At 62.4% G+C, this 18,651-nt stretch overlaps 2 protein-coding genes across 4 annotated transcripts in view; both read right to left on the bottom strand.

Annotated features, from left to right (window-relative positions):
* RPA1 (replication protein A1) overlaps positions 1-14,129 on the bottom strand; it is a 92,186-nt gene extending 78,057 nt beyond the window's left edge. The window contains exon 1 of the mRNA XM_063294809.1: positions 14,124-14,129. The gene's annotated coding sequence lies outside the window, so the exon portion shown is untranslated. The remainder of the gene's footprint in view (positions 1-14,123) is intronic.
* Positions 965-12,584, bottom strand: WDR81 (WD repeat domain 81). 3 transcript variants are annotated; one of them, XM_063294726.1, is made up of 11 exons: positions 12,530-12,584; positions 8,613-12,169; positions 8,086-8,193; positions 7,807-7,997; positions 5,987-6,177; positions 5,599-5,758; positions 5,152-5,254; positions 4,097-4,786; positions 3,184-3,329; positions 2,815-2,994; positions 965-2,082 (listed from the first exon to the last, which is right to left on the bottom strand). In XM_063294726.1, the coding sequence occupies exons 2-11, from the start codon at positions 12,142-12,144 to the stop codon at positions 1,762-1,764; spliced, it is 5,622 nt and encodes a 1,873-aa protein (XP_063150796.1). In that variant the 5' UTR covers positions 12,145-12,169; positions 12,530-12,584; the 3' UTR covers positions 965-1,761. The 3 variants fall into 3 exon arrangements, with proteins under 3 accessions (XP_063150796.1, XP_063150813.1, XP_063150804.1); XM_063294743.1 differs by lacking the exon at positions 12,530-12,584 and having other exon boundaries at positions 8,613-11,427; positions 11,787-11,948; XM_063294734.1 differs by lacking the exon at positions 12,530-12,584 and having other exon boundaries at positions 8,613-12,194.
* Positions 14,130-18,651: the final 4,522 nt, after the last annotated feature.

Below are 18,651 nucleotides of genomic sequence, written 5' to 3'. Positions count from 1 at the left end.
CCACTGCCAAGCCACACACCCCCAAGTCTCTTTCTAGAACAGTGTTTCTCGACCTTGGCGGCTTTCAGATGGGTGGACTTCAACTCCCCAGAGTTCTGGGCATTGAAGTCCACCCATCTGAAAGCCGCCAAGGTCGAGAAACACTGCCATAGAGGACACGCCCGGCCTGAGTGGCCACTCCCGCAAAGTAACATCAGGTCCTCCCGTGCAGATCAGTGGATAACATCCAATAAAGCTATTTCCTTTTCTCTAATTTATGACCCTAGTTATAGACTCTATCAAACAGGTGATCTTTTAGAGCAGCATAAAACATTCTCATCTCTCCCCTTGTTTAAAACTGCAGCAGTGTGGGCTGTTCAGGGCAATTAACCCCTTTTGCCACTGAGCATAGGCGGCCTAGAGTTTCCGTGCCTGGGGGCTTGTGGACAGCCAGGCCAACGCTCTCCGTCGCCAGGGTGGCTCCTCTGAGGTGCAGAGGGGTGGGGTGGGGGCTTCAGGGGTAGCAGGCTGGGATGAGCTGGTTGACTGCGGGGCGGGTTCTAGACAAACTCTTGCTGGAAAGCACCGTCTCATTCTCACGGTGCTTACAGACCCATCTCTGCTCAGGAATCGGGGCCAGACTGACCGACAGCTCCTCCGCTGAAGAACGTGGGGTTTGCCGGGCGCTCGACGAGGTCTCCAGGACCTCTCAACAGCAGCACGGAAGGGTCGGTCGGCGAGGCCATTGGCATCCTTGGATCCAATTCCCTGCTGAGGGGGGAGGAGGCCGCTCCACCTTTTCGCCATTTCCAGCTTCTATCCTATCCTTGCCATTTTGTGTGTGGGGGGGGGATTACTTTTTGGTTGGAAAAGAGGAGGCAGAGAGGGAATAGCTGTGCCATTTCTCTGTTACCTGCTTGCCTTCTCAACCGAGAAGCTGCTTCCCCACTCCTCAGGAAACAAAGTCATTGAGAGTTGCAGCATGTTGCGCAGGATGTTTGTATTTATCTACTGCAATCCGTTCCATCAGCCACGAGAACTTGCTCCCGCCCGCTGGTCCCAGGGAACGGATGCAAAGTGCTTACAGAGCCGGACCGGCCCTGCTCCGGAGAGGCCCCTCCCCACGTGGGAGGGCAAGGCTCAACGGACCCGCCCCCACTCCAGCCCCAGGGCGTTTCCATCACACCTCCACGGTGGAGCCAGCACCCCCTCAGACCAAAGGCTCAGATACTGTCCAGGCGAGGCAGTTTCTGGCCCCCCGCTGGGGGAAGACCAGGGCACACCCTTGGCAGAGAGAGGGCTCCGTGGCTCAGCAAAGGGCAGGTGTGTCTGCTTCCAACTCTAGGCCAACAACGGGAAGAGCCGGGAAGGGGGGCAAAAGCTCCTTGCTGCCCAGGAGCCCCTTCCCCAAGAGGTGAGATCAGCAGTTGGAAGGGTCTGGAGGGAGCAGCACAGCGTGACGCTCCTGTGCCACCCCCCAAAAGCTGTGGGATCTGGGTGACCTGCTGCTGTTCCTCCTTCCCCCACACTCCTGCCAACCCCCCAAGTTAGAGCAGGAAGAATGCCGCATGGAGACAAGGAGAAGGGGGCGGCCCCCCGAGCGTCCTGAGGGATTCTGTCCGGTCCCCACGGAGCATCAGGCACATAAGGTGATGGGAGAATCTTGGCTTTTCCCAGGCTGCCCAGCAGCCGGACTGGGGAAGGAGGCATCCCCAAGGCATCTGGTCCCCACGACTGTCGGCCAGCCACCAGCTGCCCCGCTTCCACATCCAGAAGCAGGGGCTACGCCAGCAACCGGACAGTGCCGTTGTCCGACCCCAGCAGGAGATGGCATTTGGTGGGAAGGACAGCCAAGCTTGTGAGGGTCCCTCGGAAGTTCTCCGAGCTCAGCTTGGTGATGCTGGGGGCCGAGAGCTCCTGTAATGCATAGACGCCGATTTTGTTGGCCACAGTGCCAGCCACCACCTCATTGCCGTAGAGGTCAAAGGTGTGGACAGGCTCCGAGGCCGACTTGTACACCTGCAGGGGCTTCTGCTCCAGGTCTTTCCAGATGGTCAGAGAGTGGTCAGAGGAGGAGCTGACCAGCATGTTGCCCTCTGTGGCCTGCAAGAGAAAGGAAAGCAGCAGATAACTCTGCGGGGGAGACAGCAGCACCTTTACCCAAGTGGTGGGAGGGCACGTGGGTTTGCATGAAAGCCCTCTGCACGTGTCTGAAAGCACTCCCCTTCTCCACCCCTTTGCACGGCCCAGGATGGGAGGTGAGGCCTCGGGCCAGGAGCCTGCAGACATGCAGTGCCAACACACAATCCCCCAGTCCCAAGATCAGAGGGGGCTGCAGGCTGCTTTTGGCCCCTGCCATTCCACTCCTATGGAGGCCAGCTAACATCATCTGCTAAGTCCAGAGGAGGCTCTGAGCACCAGGCTGTCTCTGCCAACTGATGCCAGGGCAAGGAGACAACAGGACCAGCTTCAAAAGCCCCTGTGGGAACGGGCTTGAGGACTTCAAGGGCATGGTGTGTGGGGAAGGGCCTCTGAATGCCATGCTTCTGCTCAAAAACCAAGTCCAGGCAGGGAGCAGCCTAAAACTCATTGCCAGGTAGCCTCCCTGCTCCACAAGCACGGTCCCGATGCTGGACCACCCCCAGAATTGGGCATGCTGCGGGGTCTTCTGGAAGCAGCAGCTGCCAGCTATGAGAGGCAGCACAGGGGCCTGCTCCAAAACAGGGCCTGAAACACTCGTTGGGGCTGCCGTGGCGTCCATCTGAGCCAAGCCACGCGGCTCCCGTTCAAGTTGTGGAACAAAGCAAGCCCAACGCACCAGGCGGAGCAGCTCACCTTGACCTGCAAGATGTCTCCCTCGTGTGCTGACCACGCTCTCAGAATCAGGCCCGTTCTGGTGTCCAGAAGGACCATGAAGCCAGAGGAGAAGCCGGCCGCTACACTACGCCCACTAGGACTGACAGCCAGGCAGCGGATGAGTCCGGCGTTCGGTCCGCTGGCCAGTCGGAATTCCTGCTGCAGAGCCAGAAAGAGCGGAGGGACATCAGAGGGCCTGCCAGCCCTCCACCCTCACAGGAGAAGCTAAGGTCCCAATGGGCCCCCCGAACATCTCCCCTCCTTTCCCAGCCCAGGAAAAGGAGACCGCAACCCCTTGCCTGACCCCCCCGGCCACTCCAGGGGTCCACCAGCAGCCCCGCGAGCTACCTGCCAGCCTGGCTTCCGGTGGTCAATGAAGCGAAGCGCCGAGTCCGCGCTGGCAACGCAGACACTGGCATACGGAGGAGGCATGATGCTCAGGGCCGTGACAGGCGCCTTGGAGTCCAGCGCCTCGAAGGCGCGAACCGCTTTGCCTGCAGAAGAGATCCGGCTGAGACTGTGTTGAGGGGAAGGTGGCACAGGCCTTAGAAGGAGGGGGCCACGTCACGGGCAGGCTGCTCGCTCAGCAGGGGTGGAGGGGGCATTTGAGGGGATGGAGAAGGCACCCCCCGATTCCCTGGCCAAACCAAAGAGGTACTGGGGGGCACAGGAGTGCTCGAGCGCAGCTCTCTGAGCTTCCCCCCAATTTTCTTTCACTTAGTAAAGGGGGGGGTGTTGAAATCTTTCTGCATTTGAAAGTACATCCTGTAGATCCCGCCTCCCATTTCCTGGCATTAATGGTACTCCCCAAGATGCGCCTCAACTCTGTCTGCGGACGTGGGAAGACAACCTTGCTCCTGCCAAACACCAGCAGGGATCTCTTTTCCAGGAGGGCTGCCTGGCCAAGGTCCCCAGAGGGTGGTGAGATGCCCCTGCTGGGTACTTCCTTCCCCCAGCTCATGAGAATGGGGGGCTCTCTCCATTCAGGGAGGGATCAATCCAACAAGTGCCTCAGCTTTGGGGGCCTAGTAGGGGAGGCAGGCCGATAGCTTTGAGCCTAAGGGCCAAGGGAGACCCTCTGCCAGGACTGCCCACAATGACTGACCCCAGCTGGCCTTGGCCACAGGTCAGACTGGCCTGTGGCCAAGGCCACAAAAAGAGGCTCATGGGTGGGCACTCTGCGAGCCCAAATGTGTAGATAGATGGACTCTATCTGCCAGAAACTACGGAGGGGGTCCACACCGCCCCTTAGCAGCCATACCGGTGGGGGCGTCCCAGATGTGGATGGTGCCATCGCAGCTGACCACGTGCTGAGGGGCCTCCAGCACACCAACATAGAAGACAGACTTCTTGTGCCGGTCATAGGTCAGCCGGGCCCTGGTCTCATGGGTGCCATCCCCCCGGTTATAAAGGGGCCAGAGGCGCACGGTCTTGTCCTTGCTGCCGCTCAGGAAGAGGTCCTCTCCACCCAGAGGGGCCACGCACTTGATGGCACCCCCGTGGCCCACAAAGCTCTGCAGTTTGATCTGGTGGAAGTGGAAGCGGGCATCATGCTGGCTGACCCCGATCTCGTACTGCCAGTAAGCCAGCCAGTTGCCACAGAGGAGGTGGGCGCTGCGCCGCAGTTCCTGCTTCGGTGTCTCCTCCTCCTGCCCCCCCACCTTGGGGCACAGGCCACCACTGGGCCTGCTTGAGAACTCCTGCTGGGCTTCGGAGGGGACCTGGATGCGGTTGCCGACCAGCACGCTCCCAAAGGTGCCGGAGTTTGTGTCCTCAGGCAGGCTGGAGAAGGGCTCCCCGCCCACGGTCTCTTGGTCTGAGAAGGCCCGGCCCAGCCCGGCGGCTGCCCGCCTTTCAGACAAGGGGCTCCTGGGATCCGTGTGGTCCAGGTACATGCTGGCCAGTTGCCCAATCAAGGCGTGATTTGGGACAATCGTGTGAATGGCATCACCTGCCAGAAGGGGAGAAATCAATTTAGAAAGACTTCCATTGGAGAGTTCTGCTCCCCAACACAAAGGAGCCCAAGAGCCCCAGTGGGGTGTGTGTGTGTGTAATTAAGGCGGAAAGTGAGCTCTGGGGGCCAGGACAGGGCCATGAAAAGATCCCTGCAACCTGACTGATGGAGAAGGAACCCACGCCTCCCCTCTCTTGCAGGACACTAGAGCAGTGTTTCTCAACCTTGGCTACTCCAAGTTGTGTGGACCTCAACTCCCAGAATTCCCAGCCAGCCATGATACTGAAGTGGCCAAGGTTGAGAAACACTGCCCTAGAGAAGAGGAGCAGGACCAGGTGATGGGCAGGGACAAGGTGTCTTACCTAACACGTGAGAGAAGGGCACGAAGGCAACGTAGGCCATCTCTGGACTGAAAACCTTCTGGAGCTCCAGAAGAACAGAGGAGTCTGAAGACAGCAACCGGGCCTGCAAGAGAGGCAGCTCCTTTGTCACACCCCCAGGAACAGGCCAGAGAGGAAGGAGACAGCCAGCCAGTCACCTGTCATTGCCTCTTAGGTGACCAGGCCGTCGTGGGAAGGCTTTCCTGATATGGAAAGCATTCAGGAGTGTTCAGCTTGTCTCTGGAGCAGCAAATGCCCAGATGCTCTGTGCACCATCTAGACCTGGACAGCCGGTCCTGGGTTTCCCCCAGGAGCCTCTTTGACCAACACCCCAGGGGAACAACTGGGGTGGATACAAACCATCTCCATTCCTCCCCTGGCTATGGTTTCCCCCACCGAGGGCCCTCTGCTCCCCATGGGCAGACTCACCGATTCCAACGGCAGCAAGGAGAAGGTTTCGAAGAACCTCCGGAGAGTGTCGCGCAGGTGCTGCTGCGCCATCTCGGGTCCGATCCGCAAACAAACCAGCACCGTGAAGCTGATGGTTTTGAGGCATAAGGCGATCCGGCCCTGGACCCCACTGGGGAAACTGGAGGGGGGAAGAGATGCTCAGCACTTGCCGCTCCATCCAGAGTGCCTCCCCAAGCTCAACGCTTGGCTCCCTCCCACCCTGGGAATCACAAAGGCCTTCGTCTGAGCCTCGTCTTTGTGTTCTTGTTACCACAGCTCCTGAGGGGACTCCCACACTTTGCACAGGCTGCCAAAGGGAGGGCCCAGCGTTGCTCTTGCCGCAGCCGCCCCCCGTCCCCAGACACACCTGATGGCGGGTGACGTGAGAAAGCCAAGAAGGGGAAGCAGGACCTCCTGGCTGATCTTGGGCAGGATGTCCATGAGGGTGCTGTCCGACAGATGGACCACGATCTTCTGGGCGAGCGTCACGGCTGCCAACAGCCCAGCTTCCTTGCGGCTGTTCAATCGTCCAGCCGCCGCCCCGCCACCAGGAGTGACCTAGAGGGAAAGGCTAGCAATTTGCAGGTGTATTGTGGCCCACCTGCAGGGCCCCAAACAACTCGTGAGCTGAAGGTCTGACGCATCAGAAGGCAACCCTCCCTTCTGACAACACGGGCTGTGGTAGAAGCCCCATGACAGTTCTTGCAAAGAGGCGTCCCTCCACAGGATGCTGGGATTTTGGAGGGCCCCCCAGCCCAGCCCAGCCCAAGGCTGGGAGGGGTGAGCCTTGGGACCCATTTTCTGGGAGAGATTCACGCTGAGTTCAGGGCAACCACCAGAAGTCAGTAAGGGTGTGTCAAACTAGGCTTGACGCGTTGGACTGGGTGACTTCCTTAATGGATGGTGATGGGCTAATTGACAAGTTGGGCAAGAGGGGCTGGATGGCAAGACAATTAGATGGGCACAGAGCTGGCCTGAAAACTGCACTTAAAAATAGCTCCTCAACAAATGGGAGAGAAGTATTCAGCCGGGCACAGAAGAATCAACTGTGGGTCTTTTGTTTTAAGCAGATGCATTCATACTTGGGATGATGGTTAAGGAAGAGCTATTGACTAAAAATGCAGAGCACACAAAATTGGGAGGGAGAGCTAATAATGTACATGGCATAGATCAGTGTATCTCAAGCTTGGCAACTTTCAGATGCGTGGACTTCAACTCCCAGAATTCCCCAGACAGCTGGCTGGGGAATTCTGGGAGTTGAAGTCCATGCATCTGAAAGCTGCCAAGCTTGAGAAAAACTGGCATAGATTAAATAATATACTTTTGAAATAGATATTGGAAGAAGTGCAGTGTAAGCCAATTGTGCAACTTCCACGTACCCCACACTCTTTACAGCTTCCCCACATTTTGCCGCATTCACACAGCTGGTATTGAGAGGAGGAAACGCAGTCCCACAAACAAGAACTTTCCTTCCTGGTGGAGGAAACGCAGCCGATCGCAGGCACAGCAGGCCTTGGGCGAGGCTGTCCCAGGAAGTCACACCTCCCGCCAAGGGGAGGCTCCTGCTTCCGCCTTGGGGGTGGCGAGCACAACCCACTGACTGCACTGGAAGAGCTTAAGCATAAATGGGGAACTGCAGGCTGGAACTGAAAGTAGAGAAGCAGAGCAGCCACCCACAGGCCCTCCTTTGAGAAGGCAAAATGAATCAGCACAGAGAACTGCAGCTGACAAAATGCCCCCCGCCCCCCAAGCACAGGATGCCTGCCCTTGGCTGAGGCCTGGGGCACGGCATGGGGGGCCCTCAGCAGTTGGCCCAGGGGACACCCCCTTCCCTCACCCCTTCAGCAGGAATGGGGGCCACTGGGGAAGGAAAGCCAGCCAGGCTAAGGGCAACCTTCGTGTGCCAATGTAGCGCACAGGAGTTTGGCTTACGGCGCGGGGGCTCTCTGCAGACATGGTCCCTGCTCAGCCAGCAGCTGCGATGGGCACATCTGTGTTTCGGTCTCTCCTGGCACCGGAGGCTTCAAACTTGGAGTGGGGTTTTTTAACCAAAGGAAAGGGGGCTAAATTCTCCCACTGCTAACATCTGCAGTCGCACAGAGTGCCCATTCCTGCACACCTGCCTGGGTATTGGGGGCGTGGGGAGGAGGAGGCTGAGAGGAGGCCTGGGGAAGGCAGAAGACTGACCAGGTAACTGATGTAGGGCAGGTAAAGGTAGGTGAGGACAGGCTCCCCATAGAGGTGCGCTATGTGGACCAGGCAAGCGAGCACCGGCTCAGATACGACGTCACCTGCCACGGGCCGCCTTCGGTCTATGTTTCCAGCGTTCAGGGGACCGCCCTCTTCGGCTCCAGCCACGAACTGTTGCTGGCTTGCACCTGTGGGGAGGAGGACAGTTGCATGGGGGAGGCAGAAGGGAGGCACCCCAGCCGTTCCTGCCACCTCCTCCCAAGCAGAGGAGCCTACCGAGGTAGCAGGAGGCCAGCAGCCGGAGCAGGTTCCTGGCGACATACCGGCAGGCTGTGGTGGGGCCCAGCTTGACTGAGAGCCACCGCACTGTCTTGCAGGCTGTGTCTGAAGAGAGGCAGATAAGCCGAGCTCTGGCTGCACCCTCAGGAAGCAGTCAAAGCCCACGCATCCCGCCCTCCTGCCCCCACCAGTCCCCGGGACACCAGAGGCAGCCAAGGCCTTCCTGCTGCTGTCCGGCTGGCCAAAACTGTTTTGGGGCCACCCTTCCACACACCACCCCAGTCACTTCCTCATACAATGAAGACAACGGCCAGGATCCCGACCCCTTTGGGGTGGGGTTTTCCTGCTCTTAAGGCCCCAGAGCCAGCCAAAATCTATCCCCGAACTGCAGGGACCCACCCTGCAGATTGATGCCCAGCAACCTCAGGTGCGTTTTGCTGGAAGTCGAACTCCCATGGACCACCACCTTTCATCGGGTGCACCTCAATCATGCTGAGCGCACTCGTGCTGGGGGGGCCACTCACCTAGCAGGATACTCTGCTCTTTGTCAACATCCTGGCCCAGCAGATCCTGCCGGCCCTCCCCAGACTCTGCCTCCCCGTCTTCCTCAGCCAGGCCAGCCTCCACAGAGCTGCTAGCAGGGGTGGGGAGGACCAGCTCTTCCGTGACCGATGCGGCCTCCTTGCGGCCTCCTTCCCTGTCCTCCTCCTCCTCCACCTCCTCCTCCACCGCCTCCTCCTCTTCCTCCTCGCTGTGTTTCAGGTCTTGGCTGCTGCCCAGGCACTGGAGGCTGGCTTTGTCCCTTGGGTCCTCCCCCAGCAACCCCTTGCCAGCAGCACTCTTGTCCCCCAACTGGCCCAGGCTGAGGGCCTCGGCCAAGTAAAGGCCGTTCTGAAGCTCCTCGCTCTCCGGCAGGTACGCCTGGTCATGCAGGCTGACACCAGACATGTAATTCACCAGCTCCAGGCCAGCGTCCCCCTTGGCCTCCTCCCTGAAAGAGCAAGGCTCCGGGCTGCTCCTGCCGCTCCCGTCACCATCATCATCCTCCGCCACGCCCAGCAGCAGGGCCTTGCTCTCCTCTTGGGAAGAGCCCTCTGCGCCCCCCAGCACCTGCAGGATGTGGGGCAGCAGGTGAGCAAGGAAGGGCTGCAGCCCCAGCCGAGCCATCAGCTGGGCCACAAAGCAGTCTGTGTAGAGGTAGAAGCGGCCATGCAGGCCACGGGGGCTCTCGTAGGCCCCAATCAAGAGCTTCAGCAGGTACTTGTTGGCGTTCTTGGGGCCCAAGGCCTTGGCAATAGGCTCGAAGAGGTACCAGGCCGCGTGGACAGCCGTCCTCTGCTCCGACAGCAGGGCCAGGATGAAGGGCAGCAGGATTTCCAGGCCTTCGGGGGAGATGCCGCTCAGAACTCTGCCCAACTGCTGCCACAGCTGGAACACCAAGTCCCGGCCCTGCCCCTCATCCCCGGCCTCCTGGGCCAGGCAGGTGAGGATGAACCCGTGGAGCGGGGGGAAGTAGGCTGGGAAGGGCAGGACCCCGCTGAAAGGGCTCAGCAGCTGTGACGGGCACGGAGGAGGGAGGCCGTGCCAGACAGGCTCGTAGGCAAAGAGCTGGGGCGCCCTGCTCCCCGAGCTGCCCTGAGCATCCGTCAGAAGCTGAGCGTTGGGGACCTTCAGCCGCAGCAGCACTTCCAGCAGATGCTGGAGCGGAGGGGGGACCTCCTTGGGGTGAAAGTGGCAGAGCTCCCGGACGGCCTGAAAGCGCTCCTGCAGCGGTGTCGATGGCTTGGAGGTGCGCAGCTTGGCAGCAAAGATGATCTCACCCACCAGGGTCCCCAGCACCTGCATGTCCCTTTGGAAAAGGTCGGAGAGCGCAACCGGGAGCCGTGATGGGGGCTGCTCCAGGCGGCCCACCGTGCCGTGCAAGGCCTTCAGCAAGAACGCGTCCAGCTTCTCTAGCTCCTCCAAGGCCTGAAGCAGCTTGTAGCCCTCGGGGAGGACAATCTTTGCCTCTGCCCCCTCCGCCTGGAGGATGGATGCAGGGGCCCTGGTCTTCCAGATGAGCTGCTTGCTGTCTGCAGGAAAGCCAGGAACCTGGGCGGAGGGGCCAGGCAGTTCTGGGCCTCGGCAAGTGGCCGGGACAGACTCCAGGGCCTCTGCGCCCTGCTCCACCTCCTCTTCCCCGCTCAGCCCCAGTCTGTCCTCGCAGGTAGCTGCGCCTACGACAAGCCCACCAGCCGTCTGACCGCCCTTGGGGTTTTCCAGCACGCGTGTTTCCTGGACGGCAGGGATGAGAGGACGGGCAAAGAGAGGTGCCTCAGCAGGCAGAAGGGCAGCTCCCACCAGCCGCCGGGGGTGGGGCTGGTCAAAGAGCTGCACCACCCCGTAGCTAGTGAGGTGGGTGTGGTTATCCACCAGGTGAAGGCAGACGTTCTTCTCCTTGACTGCCTCTTTGCCCAGCAGCTTATAGCCAAAGGTGAGGTCAATCCAGTGGTGCAGGTCCCGAGACACCTCTGGGCTCTCCAGCAGGGCACGGTGGGCGACAACAAACTCCTCGCAGGAGCCATACCAGGCCGGCACCTCCAGATCCGGCATGTCAGGGTGGATGGACTTGAAGATAGTGGGGTCCAAGTAGAATTCAGGGATGCACTCATCTGGAGTCCAGCCCTGCATGCGCTCCAGGTTGGCTGGGTATTCGTTGGGCTCCCACTGGGACCGGACATGGGAGCAGAGCACGGCCTTGGGAGTCCGCCGGGCCGTGTAGACGTAATATGTGATGTCCGAGAGGACGTCCGAGATGTGATGGGGCACGTGAGGCTGCTCCCCACTGAGGCCGCTCCCCGCCACAAAGGCTTGCTTGGTCATCTCGTAGGTGAAGTCCAGCTGCTTGTCCCCCTTGTTGAGGCGGAACTTGGACTTCCGCAGGTCCCGGAACTGGCCGCCTCGGGAGGTGAAGTCCATGACCCAGGGCAGCACAGGGTGATAGTTGGGGTCCCCCAGGCGCCGCCCAGCCAAACGGTTCAGGTGCATGAGGTAGTCAAGGTTGCTGAGGCGGCCGTGCACCCAGTCCAGCACCAGGCCCCCGAGGCCCCACGAGGCCAGCGACCCTTCTGCAGCCACGGAAGCAGCACGGTCCTCCGCGGGGTCCTGGCCAGGATCGCTGGAGGTTGCTGCCCCAGCTCCTCCCTGACCCAGCTGCTGCTCCTCCTGAGCCAGCTGCTCGTACCCTCGAAGCGGAACCCTGAGCCGGGCACACAGCTTCTCGTCCACTGATACATCCTCCAACGAGAAGACGCCACATGCCAGCCCTGCCTCGTGGCAGGCCTGCATGGCCAGCAGGACCTGGAAAAGGATGAAGAGCAGCTTGGCGTGGCTGTTCATCAGCTTGGCTGGGCTGAAGGTGACCAGGTCGCGCAGCGAGTACCAGACGTACGGGAAGACGACATAGAGCATCTCCGAGGACTCCAGCACGGCCTCGGCCGGCAGCACGCTGGTGAAGAGTGGGAGGGCACTGCCAGAGGAGTCCTCCTCTTTCACCGGAGAGGAGCAGGAGGGGGGCCTCCCCACATGGACAAACGGGCAGCAGTAGAGCCTCTGGAGGGCAGCCCGGAGCCCCTCCAGGGCCGAAACAGAGGCCGGAGCCGGGGCAGGGTGGTAGCGCTGGACGTATGAGCGGTGGGCTTGCTTCCATACATTCTTACAGTTCTGGGAAGCCACCTTGTGCATGAACTCATGCAGCGTTTCTGGACCCCCCGCAGCCTCTCTCGGCCCGTTGGGGTTTGCAGTCAGCTGATAGCGCAGCTGGTTTTTCCGCAGCCCATGGACTTCCACTCGGGTCCAGCCCGTGGGCAGCTTCTGAACCGAGTGCTGGAGACATGTGTGAACTTCCATCTCGCTGAGGCCTTCGGGATGTGGGCACAGAACAGGCAGCACCCCTCGCTCCTTTAGGCTTGCCAGCCACTTTACGGGCACCAGAGCCACGACGTGGGAGCTCCTGGGCAGCAGCTGGCTGCGGTCAATGCACAGGTCTTTCTCCACCCACTCCAGGAGAGGATCCATCTTGGCAAAAACTCCTCACCATTCCCTGCAGATGCAAAGACACACCGGTCACACGGCACCCCGTGCAAGGCGAACGTGAGGCGCCAAAGCAGCCTTCCGAATATCAGTTCCTACTTTCCTCCCTTGTGGCTGGGAGTTGTCATTTGGCAGCCCCAGAGCGAAGCCACAGGTCTGTCCCTCTCCCTTTTAGGATCTTGCATTTACTCTCCTCCGTGCTCCTCCTCTGTCCCTGCAAGAACTCTGCAAGGGCGGGGGCCGGTGGGCACGGGGGGGGCGGGGGGGGCGGGGGGGGCCGGGCCCACCCCAACCCTTTAGCCCCCCACCACGGGTCCTCCTGCTACTGTGCTCCTCCCGAGCCCCTCCTCCTCCACCACCTCATGCAAACCTGGAGTCCCGGGAGCCCCACCGAAACGGCCTCCGAGCCGGCCAGCGGGAAGGGGCGCCCGACCGGCCCGCGGCTCCCCACAGGGCACGAGGCGGAGGCACCGCGCCAGACACCGGCGCCCTCCCGGCCAGCGCAGCCTAGCGCAGCGCAGCTTAGCGGGCAAGGACCGGCTCCGCGCACTGGGAAGCGAGGCGCGTCGGGAGCGCTCTGCACGCGCCCGGGGACCTCTGCGCGGCCGTACCTCCGCCGGCCCGAGCGGGGCTCATCCGGAGCGCGCGGCAGCCCCCCCTCCCGCCATGTTGGATCAGCTGACGCGCGGGTCACGTGGGCCGCTTCCTGGGAAAGACAGACGGCCCACGTGGCCGCCGGGCGGGGCGCTGCCCCCTCCCGCTTGAAGGCTTCCTCCGAAGAGCCCGGGTCTGCCTTCCCCTCCGGGGCGCTCCCGGGGGATGCGGCGGGGCGGCCGCCAAGCGGGGGAAGACCGGGCGCGCCTGTCGGACGGGAACCCGTGGCTCGCGCGGGCGCGTCTTCCCCAGCTCGTGCACCGACGGCCCGTTTTCTCGGGACTCGCACTCGCTTCCTCCCCAGCATTGCGCTCCTGCGGGTTCAGGGTTAGGCCCCGCGGCCACCCGGGCGAGGGGCGGCGCCGCGAGAGTCCCGGGCCTACGGTGGGGGGGGGGGCTGGTGCGGCCCCAAGAATCTCATCCAACTCCTGCGTCTCAGCGTCTCGACGGCTCCGATTAGGCCCGGCGCTGCGACACGGCGCGGTGTCCAGGAGGGGGCTCCTCCAGCGAAGGGAGGGGTCGGCGCGGTCGTTGCTGGAGGGGGGCAGCCCCGGGAGGAGGGCGGCGGGGGCGCTTTTTCCTTTGTTGGGCCTCTGCATGAGCAGGCGCAGCAGCGCGTCCGGTGTTGTGCACAAAGCTTGCGGCGGTTTCTCGTGGACTGAGGCGCGCGTGGGGCAGCCCCCTCTGTGGACGGGAGCGGGGCGGCAAGCGTGCCCGCCACCCAGGTGGCTTCGTGCCCGACTCCGGGGAGGACAAAGGATCGGAGAGCCGCGGGGGTGAGGCAGCTGCGAGACCTGCGAGCAGGAGAGACCTGGCGCTGCCCTACATAACCCTGCTATGGAAGCCGCGGCCCAGCCCTGCCCCCCACGTTTCGCAGGAAGCCTCGGCCCAGGAGGGGCGCCCCGCCACAGGCCTCTTGGGCAGTCAGCTCCTGCTGCCGGATCGCCTTCACTTCTTGCGCACTCTGCGCGGCTGCAATTCGAGCCTGTTACTTCGGGCGGTTTGGGCAAGAAATAAAACGCCCGTCTGCTTGATTTGCAGGCGCCACTGAGGTGATTATTCCAGCGTGCAGATGCCTCACTCTGGCCACGCGGGATCACTGGAGAGTCCGGCAGGCACGCGAGGGGAGGTCCGCGTGGGAGGTTTTCGGGAAGAAGGCAGCCTCGGCCTGTTGAGGGGCCGGCGGGCGGGGCGGCCAACGCTAGCCGCAGAAAGAGCCGCTCGAGGCGCGCTTTTCCGGGCCTGATTCCCAGCGAGAGCGCGCGCGCCCTAACGCTGCGGAGATCAGAGGGAGTGACGAAGCCCCCCCCCCCGCCCGAGCCCCAGCTGCGGGATACTGGGCAGACCAAGCCTTTGGCCAGCGGCAGGCGGCGCCCAGCCGAAGGGCATGGGGGTCTTCCCGTGGTGGCCGCGCTGCGCCGCTCCTGGGCCAGAAGGCTGGCTGCGGACAGTGGTTCGCAGGTGCCCAGACTCGGCCTCGGAGTCCCCACCAGGGTCCTGCTGCCTGGGCAACCCCTTTCTCCCCCCGTCCTTCACTAGCCCCACCGCTGTGGCCAGGGCCCCCGCAACTCCAGCGCTTGTCTCCAGGGGCCGGTCAGGCGTGGCCGCTAGGAGGTGTGATGATCGGGGAGACGGGCAGGGCAGCGCTGGCTGTGCGCAGCGGCTCTGCCCGGAAACCGGGCTGCGTCCGCCTCCCGTGACTCACCCAGGAATGTCTGGAGGAGGGGAGACTCGCGAGGGCTCCCCAGTCCTGCTGCGGGCCAAGCACAAGGCTTCGGCTGGCTTTGCCTGAATTGCTTGCTTCCTTCTTCCCCCACCCCACCCCCCAATTTGGAAGACTCCATCCACCAGCCGTTGGGGGAGGAAGTGGGGGGAGCTGTTCCAACTTGGAAAAGGCCCTTTCTTCCCTGTCCTGGCCAGAGTGGCTGCCCCAGTGGCCAGCTGAATGCCACCTCTTTTTTGTGGCAGCTGCTGCAGCAAAGCCCCTTTGGGCAGCTCTGTGGCTGCAGCCCTGCAGTGGGGTCCAGCTGGCTCTTCTGGGCTGTGCCTGACCCACTCCCTCAAGGAGGGAGGTGGCAAATGACTGGCATTCTCCTGCCCTGGCTCAGCCTGGAGGAGCCATCCTGGGAGAGCTGAAGAGGCGGGCAGATGTGTGCCAAAGACAGCCTGCCCCTGCAAGGGCATTTGGCCTCAACTTGAGAGCCACATGTGCAGGTTCTCCCGGTGCTCAAGGCAGCCACTTCCTTGCCAGGCCCAGCAGGAAGGGGCCCTGGTGGAGGAAGCCTGGATGCCGCACAGGGGTCTTGGGGATCCTGCGGCCAGACTTGGCTATTGCTGTGGGAATGAGGGGGAAGGGTGGCCAGGCATCACCTGGAACTGAGGCTTTTAGCCTCCGAAAACACCAGCTGGAAAAGGCAGCCCGGGTTCAAGCCAGATCTTGCCACTGCCAGCTCCTTCCACGTTCCTTGGTTTCTGCTCACCCAAACCTTCCTCCATTCCTTCAAATGGGATGCCCAGAATGAGGCACAGAATGGCCACAGCACCTGCCCTCTGGAATGCTCTGTGTACTCCCCCCCCCCGCTGGTATTTTGGAGACCTTGAAGACCCGGCTGTAATGTGGGTGTGCTCTGGTTGTTGTCTGGTGTGTGCCATCTTTGTTCTTGGCTTGTTCATTGTACCATTGCATTGTTCTGTGTGTTTTCTCTGTGAACTGCCTGGAGTTGCTGGGTGTCAGACAGTGTAAAAATTTAAATGAATACATCTCAAGGTAGAGTCTCACCGAAAGGGAGTAGGTAGCCCATCTACGATTTCCCATTTTTTAAAAAAATTGGTCTCTATTGATGAAACCTAAAATACATTTGTTTTTTTGCAACCCTTTCCTGGTGCTGCCTCATGTATCAGTTCAGTCCTCAGCAAGACAAGTATCCCACATGGTGCTCCTGTGCCCCCCAGTTTTGCATCCCAAGGGAAGAGCATTACATCGGTATCAGTTACAATCCTGCTATTTTCACCCAGATAATTTCTTCTAGGGTATTGGCCTTGCACCCCAGTTTTCATCACCTGCGCGTTTCATGAGATCGGTCCATCTCTCCATTCATTAATAAAACCGTTGAATGGAGGATTCCTGTCCTGGGCAAGAAGACCTCTGAGGTCCCTTCCAACCCTAGGATTCTGCGGCCCTTCTGAGGCAAGGCTTTTCTTGCGACGCTGCGACGCGTGCAGCGTCACTCGCCCGCCCGCCCAGAGCTGAGCCTTAGGGCACCTCGTTTGATCGGAATGTTCTTCGAATGCGCCCTTGAACTAGCCGCGCGGATCACCCACTTGACTCATTCCTAGCCAGCTTGCTGATCAGTTTGCGGAACCCTGCTCCGTTGGGTTCCCTGCCCAGATACGCTGGGCCAGAATATCGCCAGAATCTATTGCGGCGGTTAAGAGATCAAAAAACGCGCGGGGCCCAGCCACAAGCCCGTCTCCCATTAACGCGACTGCCGTGCCCATAGGCGCGCGATGCTCAAACAAATGTGCGCGAGCCTGCTTCACCCGCCCGGTCAGGGCGGCCGAGACGTGCGCAGGCGGAGGCCCGGGCGGCGCGAGGGGGACAGGGCGTTCCCTTCTTCCAAAAGTGGGTCGCGACGACGAAGGCACCTGCAGCCAACCGGCTGTCTTTGGCCCACTCCTGCCGAGGGGGCAAGCCCTCTGCACGCGCTCCGGGGCACTCTGGCTCCGCCGCTGCAGCGGGACCAGTCACGGGAGCGGCGCTGGCCCTTTAAGCAATCTGCGCAGTCATTGTCCGCCTGGCCAGGATTGCCAAGTCACCGGGTTCAACTCAGTTCTCTCAGCCACGCCCCTCGGGGGTTCTGATTGGCCCGCGGCGGAGGACAGCTCCACTTCCGATTGGCCCCGGCAGTTTGCAACAACTTCTCGGAATCTTGCCTACGTCACTGAACTGGAATTCTTAAAGCTGTAGTGCGCGCGCAGGGAAGCGGCGTGGGTGCGCTTTGGGGAGCTTCCGTAGGACGCGCAGCAGGGGACAGAAAGTGTGTACGTGCCCCGCGTGGCTCGGCTCGGCTGCCTGGGCGGCGCTGTGCGTTTCATGATGCCCTTGCAGCGGTCTGCGGGCCCGGAGGACTCTCGCCCCTTTAAAGCCCCTCCCGGCTGGAAGAAAATGCCAACTCACAGTGGCGCTGGGCATGACGGGAGGGCGCAGGCGTGGGCAAAACTACATTTCCCAGCAGCCTCCTCCCCGCCGTTCCGGGGAAAGGAAAGGGCTCTCTGCCGCGGGTCTGGCCAGCGGCTCTTGCCAAGCCCCCACCCGGGAGCCGACCCGTCAATCAGCGCTGCTGCGTTCGGGCATTGGCTGCTCCGCGTGCGGGGGCGGAACGGAGCCGCCTCCGCCGCGGCCCATTGGTCGGCCCACCCGCCAATCCGAGGGCGGAGCGGCCGAGCTGCGATTGGGCGGCAGGCGAGACCGCCAGCTGATCAGAGGCAGCGGCAGCCGGTGAGCGAGCGCGGCGGCGGCGGCGGCGTGGGGCAGGGCAGGGCAGGTGGCGCCGGGACCCGGGGTGGGCTGGCGGGTGTCCCGGCCGCTGTCTCCTCCCGCAGCGCCCGGCGGGCAGGGGCCGGCCCAGCGGACGTGGGCAACTCGGGGCCGGCGTAGGGAGTCGAGTGGGTGGCGCCCGCGGCCTCGCTCCCTCTGTCGGGTCACCTTTCGCCTCTCCCCGAAGGCGACGCGAGCGGAGCCCCCTCGGAGTGGGGCGCCCGGCCGGCGGGCAGGGCTGCTCGGGAAGCCCGGCCGAGCGGCGCCCGCGGGGCTCCCGTTTGCCTCCCGCCGAGATCTGGTCCCGGGGTCGCCGGCCTTGGCGTTCTCCGAGCGGAGGGAGCGCCCCGACCCCGCCCGCCGCCCCGGAGAAACTTTCTGGCGCGCCGGCCTGGGCGGAAGGCTCCCGCCGCAGCGCGTCGAGACTGCCCATCGGGCCCTGCTGGGACGCCCCTGCTGCTGATTCATGCCTTGCAGCCGCGGCGGGCGGGCGGGAGGGAGGGAGGGGCGGAGCGCGCCCGCCCGTCCGTCCTTGGGCCGAAGTTCACGCCGCCGCCGGAGGGGCCGGCAGACGGCTGGAATGCGGAGCATCCGGAGCAGGCGCGCGGGGAATGCGCGGCGCGGGGTTAGTGTCGCCGCCGAGCAGGGCTCGCCTCCCCGTTGAATTCGGGACTCCGCGGGGAACGCGGCTGTTCCTGGCGGCCACTCTAGGCCAGGAGGGGTCGAGGGCTGGCGGAGAAGCCCAAGGCAACCCTTTGCGACCACCCGGCCGTCCACCACAGGGCAGGGCTGGCATGACTCACGCTGCTCTCTGCGGCGGAAACGGGCGCTGGCCGTGCGCTGCCCGCAGCTCTGCTGGTCTTTCCGTTGGGTGGGGAGGCGGAAGCCAGCCCCTTCTCCTTCCTCTAACGGTGCCCCCTCTCTCCCCCAGCCTGGTGCTCCAGGCCCCTTTGGCTACCTAGCAGCAGTTCTTCAGTGGCACGCTTTACGTCCCCTCCAGCAGCTAAAGCTGCCAGTTGAAGAACTGTTGACTGTAGCTGCTCTCACCCAGGGCCTGGCCTGCGGATGGACACAGCCCCGCGGCCAGCAGCTGGACCAACTTGACTGCTGTCAGGTAAGGTGGCCTGCTTGCCTCTCCTGTGGAGACCCCAGACTTCGGGGCCTCTCCTACTGGCCCTTTCGGGTCCAAGATCGGCCTCTTTGGGCGGCTGCGTCCCTAATGGCAGCACCAGCTTGTGCCTCTGCATTACCCTGCACGTCAGGCCTTGGCCTGCTGCCTCAGTGGGTGGCTTCCTGGACAG

The sequence above is a fragment of the Candoia aspera genome, chromosome 1 (genome assembly GCF_035149785.1).
Source record: "Candoia aspera isolate rCanAsp1 chromosome 1, rCanAsp1.hap2, whole genome shotgun sequence".
Lineage (NCBI taxonomy): Eukaryota > Metazoa > Chordata > Lepidosauria > Squamata > Boidae > Candoia > Candoia aspera.
Note: the sequence above shows the minus strand (reverse complement) of the source record. Positions and strands in the feature narration are given on the sequence as shown.

Bases quoted from the DNA above. Each gene is read 5' to 3' on its own strand.
- WDR81 (XM_063294726.1), bottom strand. From the start codon at position 12,144: ATGGATCCTCTCCTGGAGTGGGTGGAGAAAGACCTGTGCATTGACCGC. The intron at 3,330-4,096 runs GTATGGCTGCTA...TCTCTTCTGCAG, and splicing joins CATCTGGGACGCCCCCACCG to GCAAAGCGGTTCGCGCCTTC. The intron at 2,995-3,183 runs GTAGCTCGCGGG...CTGGCTCTGCAG, and splicing joins ACCGGAAGCCAGGCTGGCAG to CAGGAATTCCGACTGGCCAG.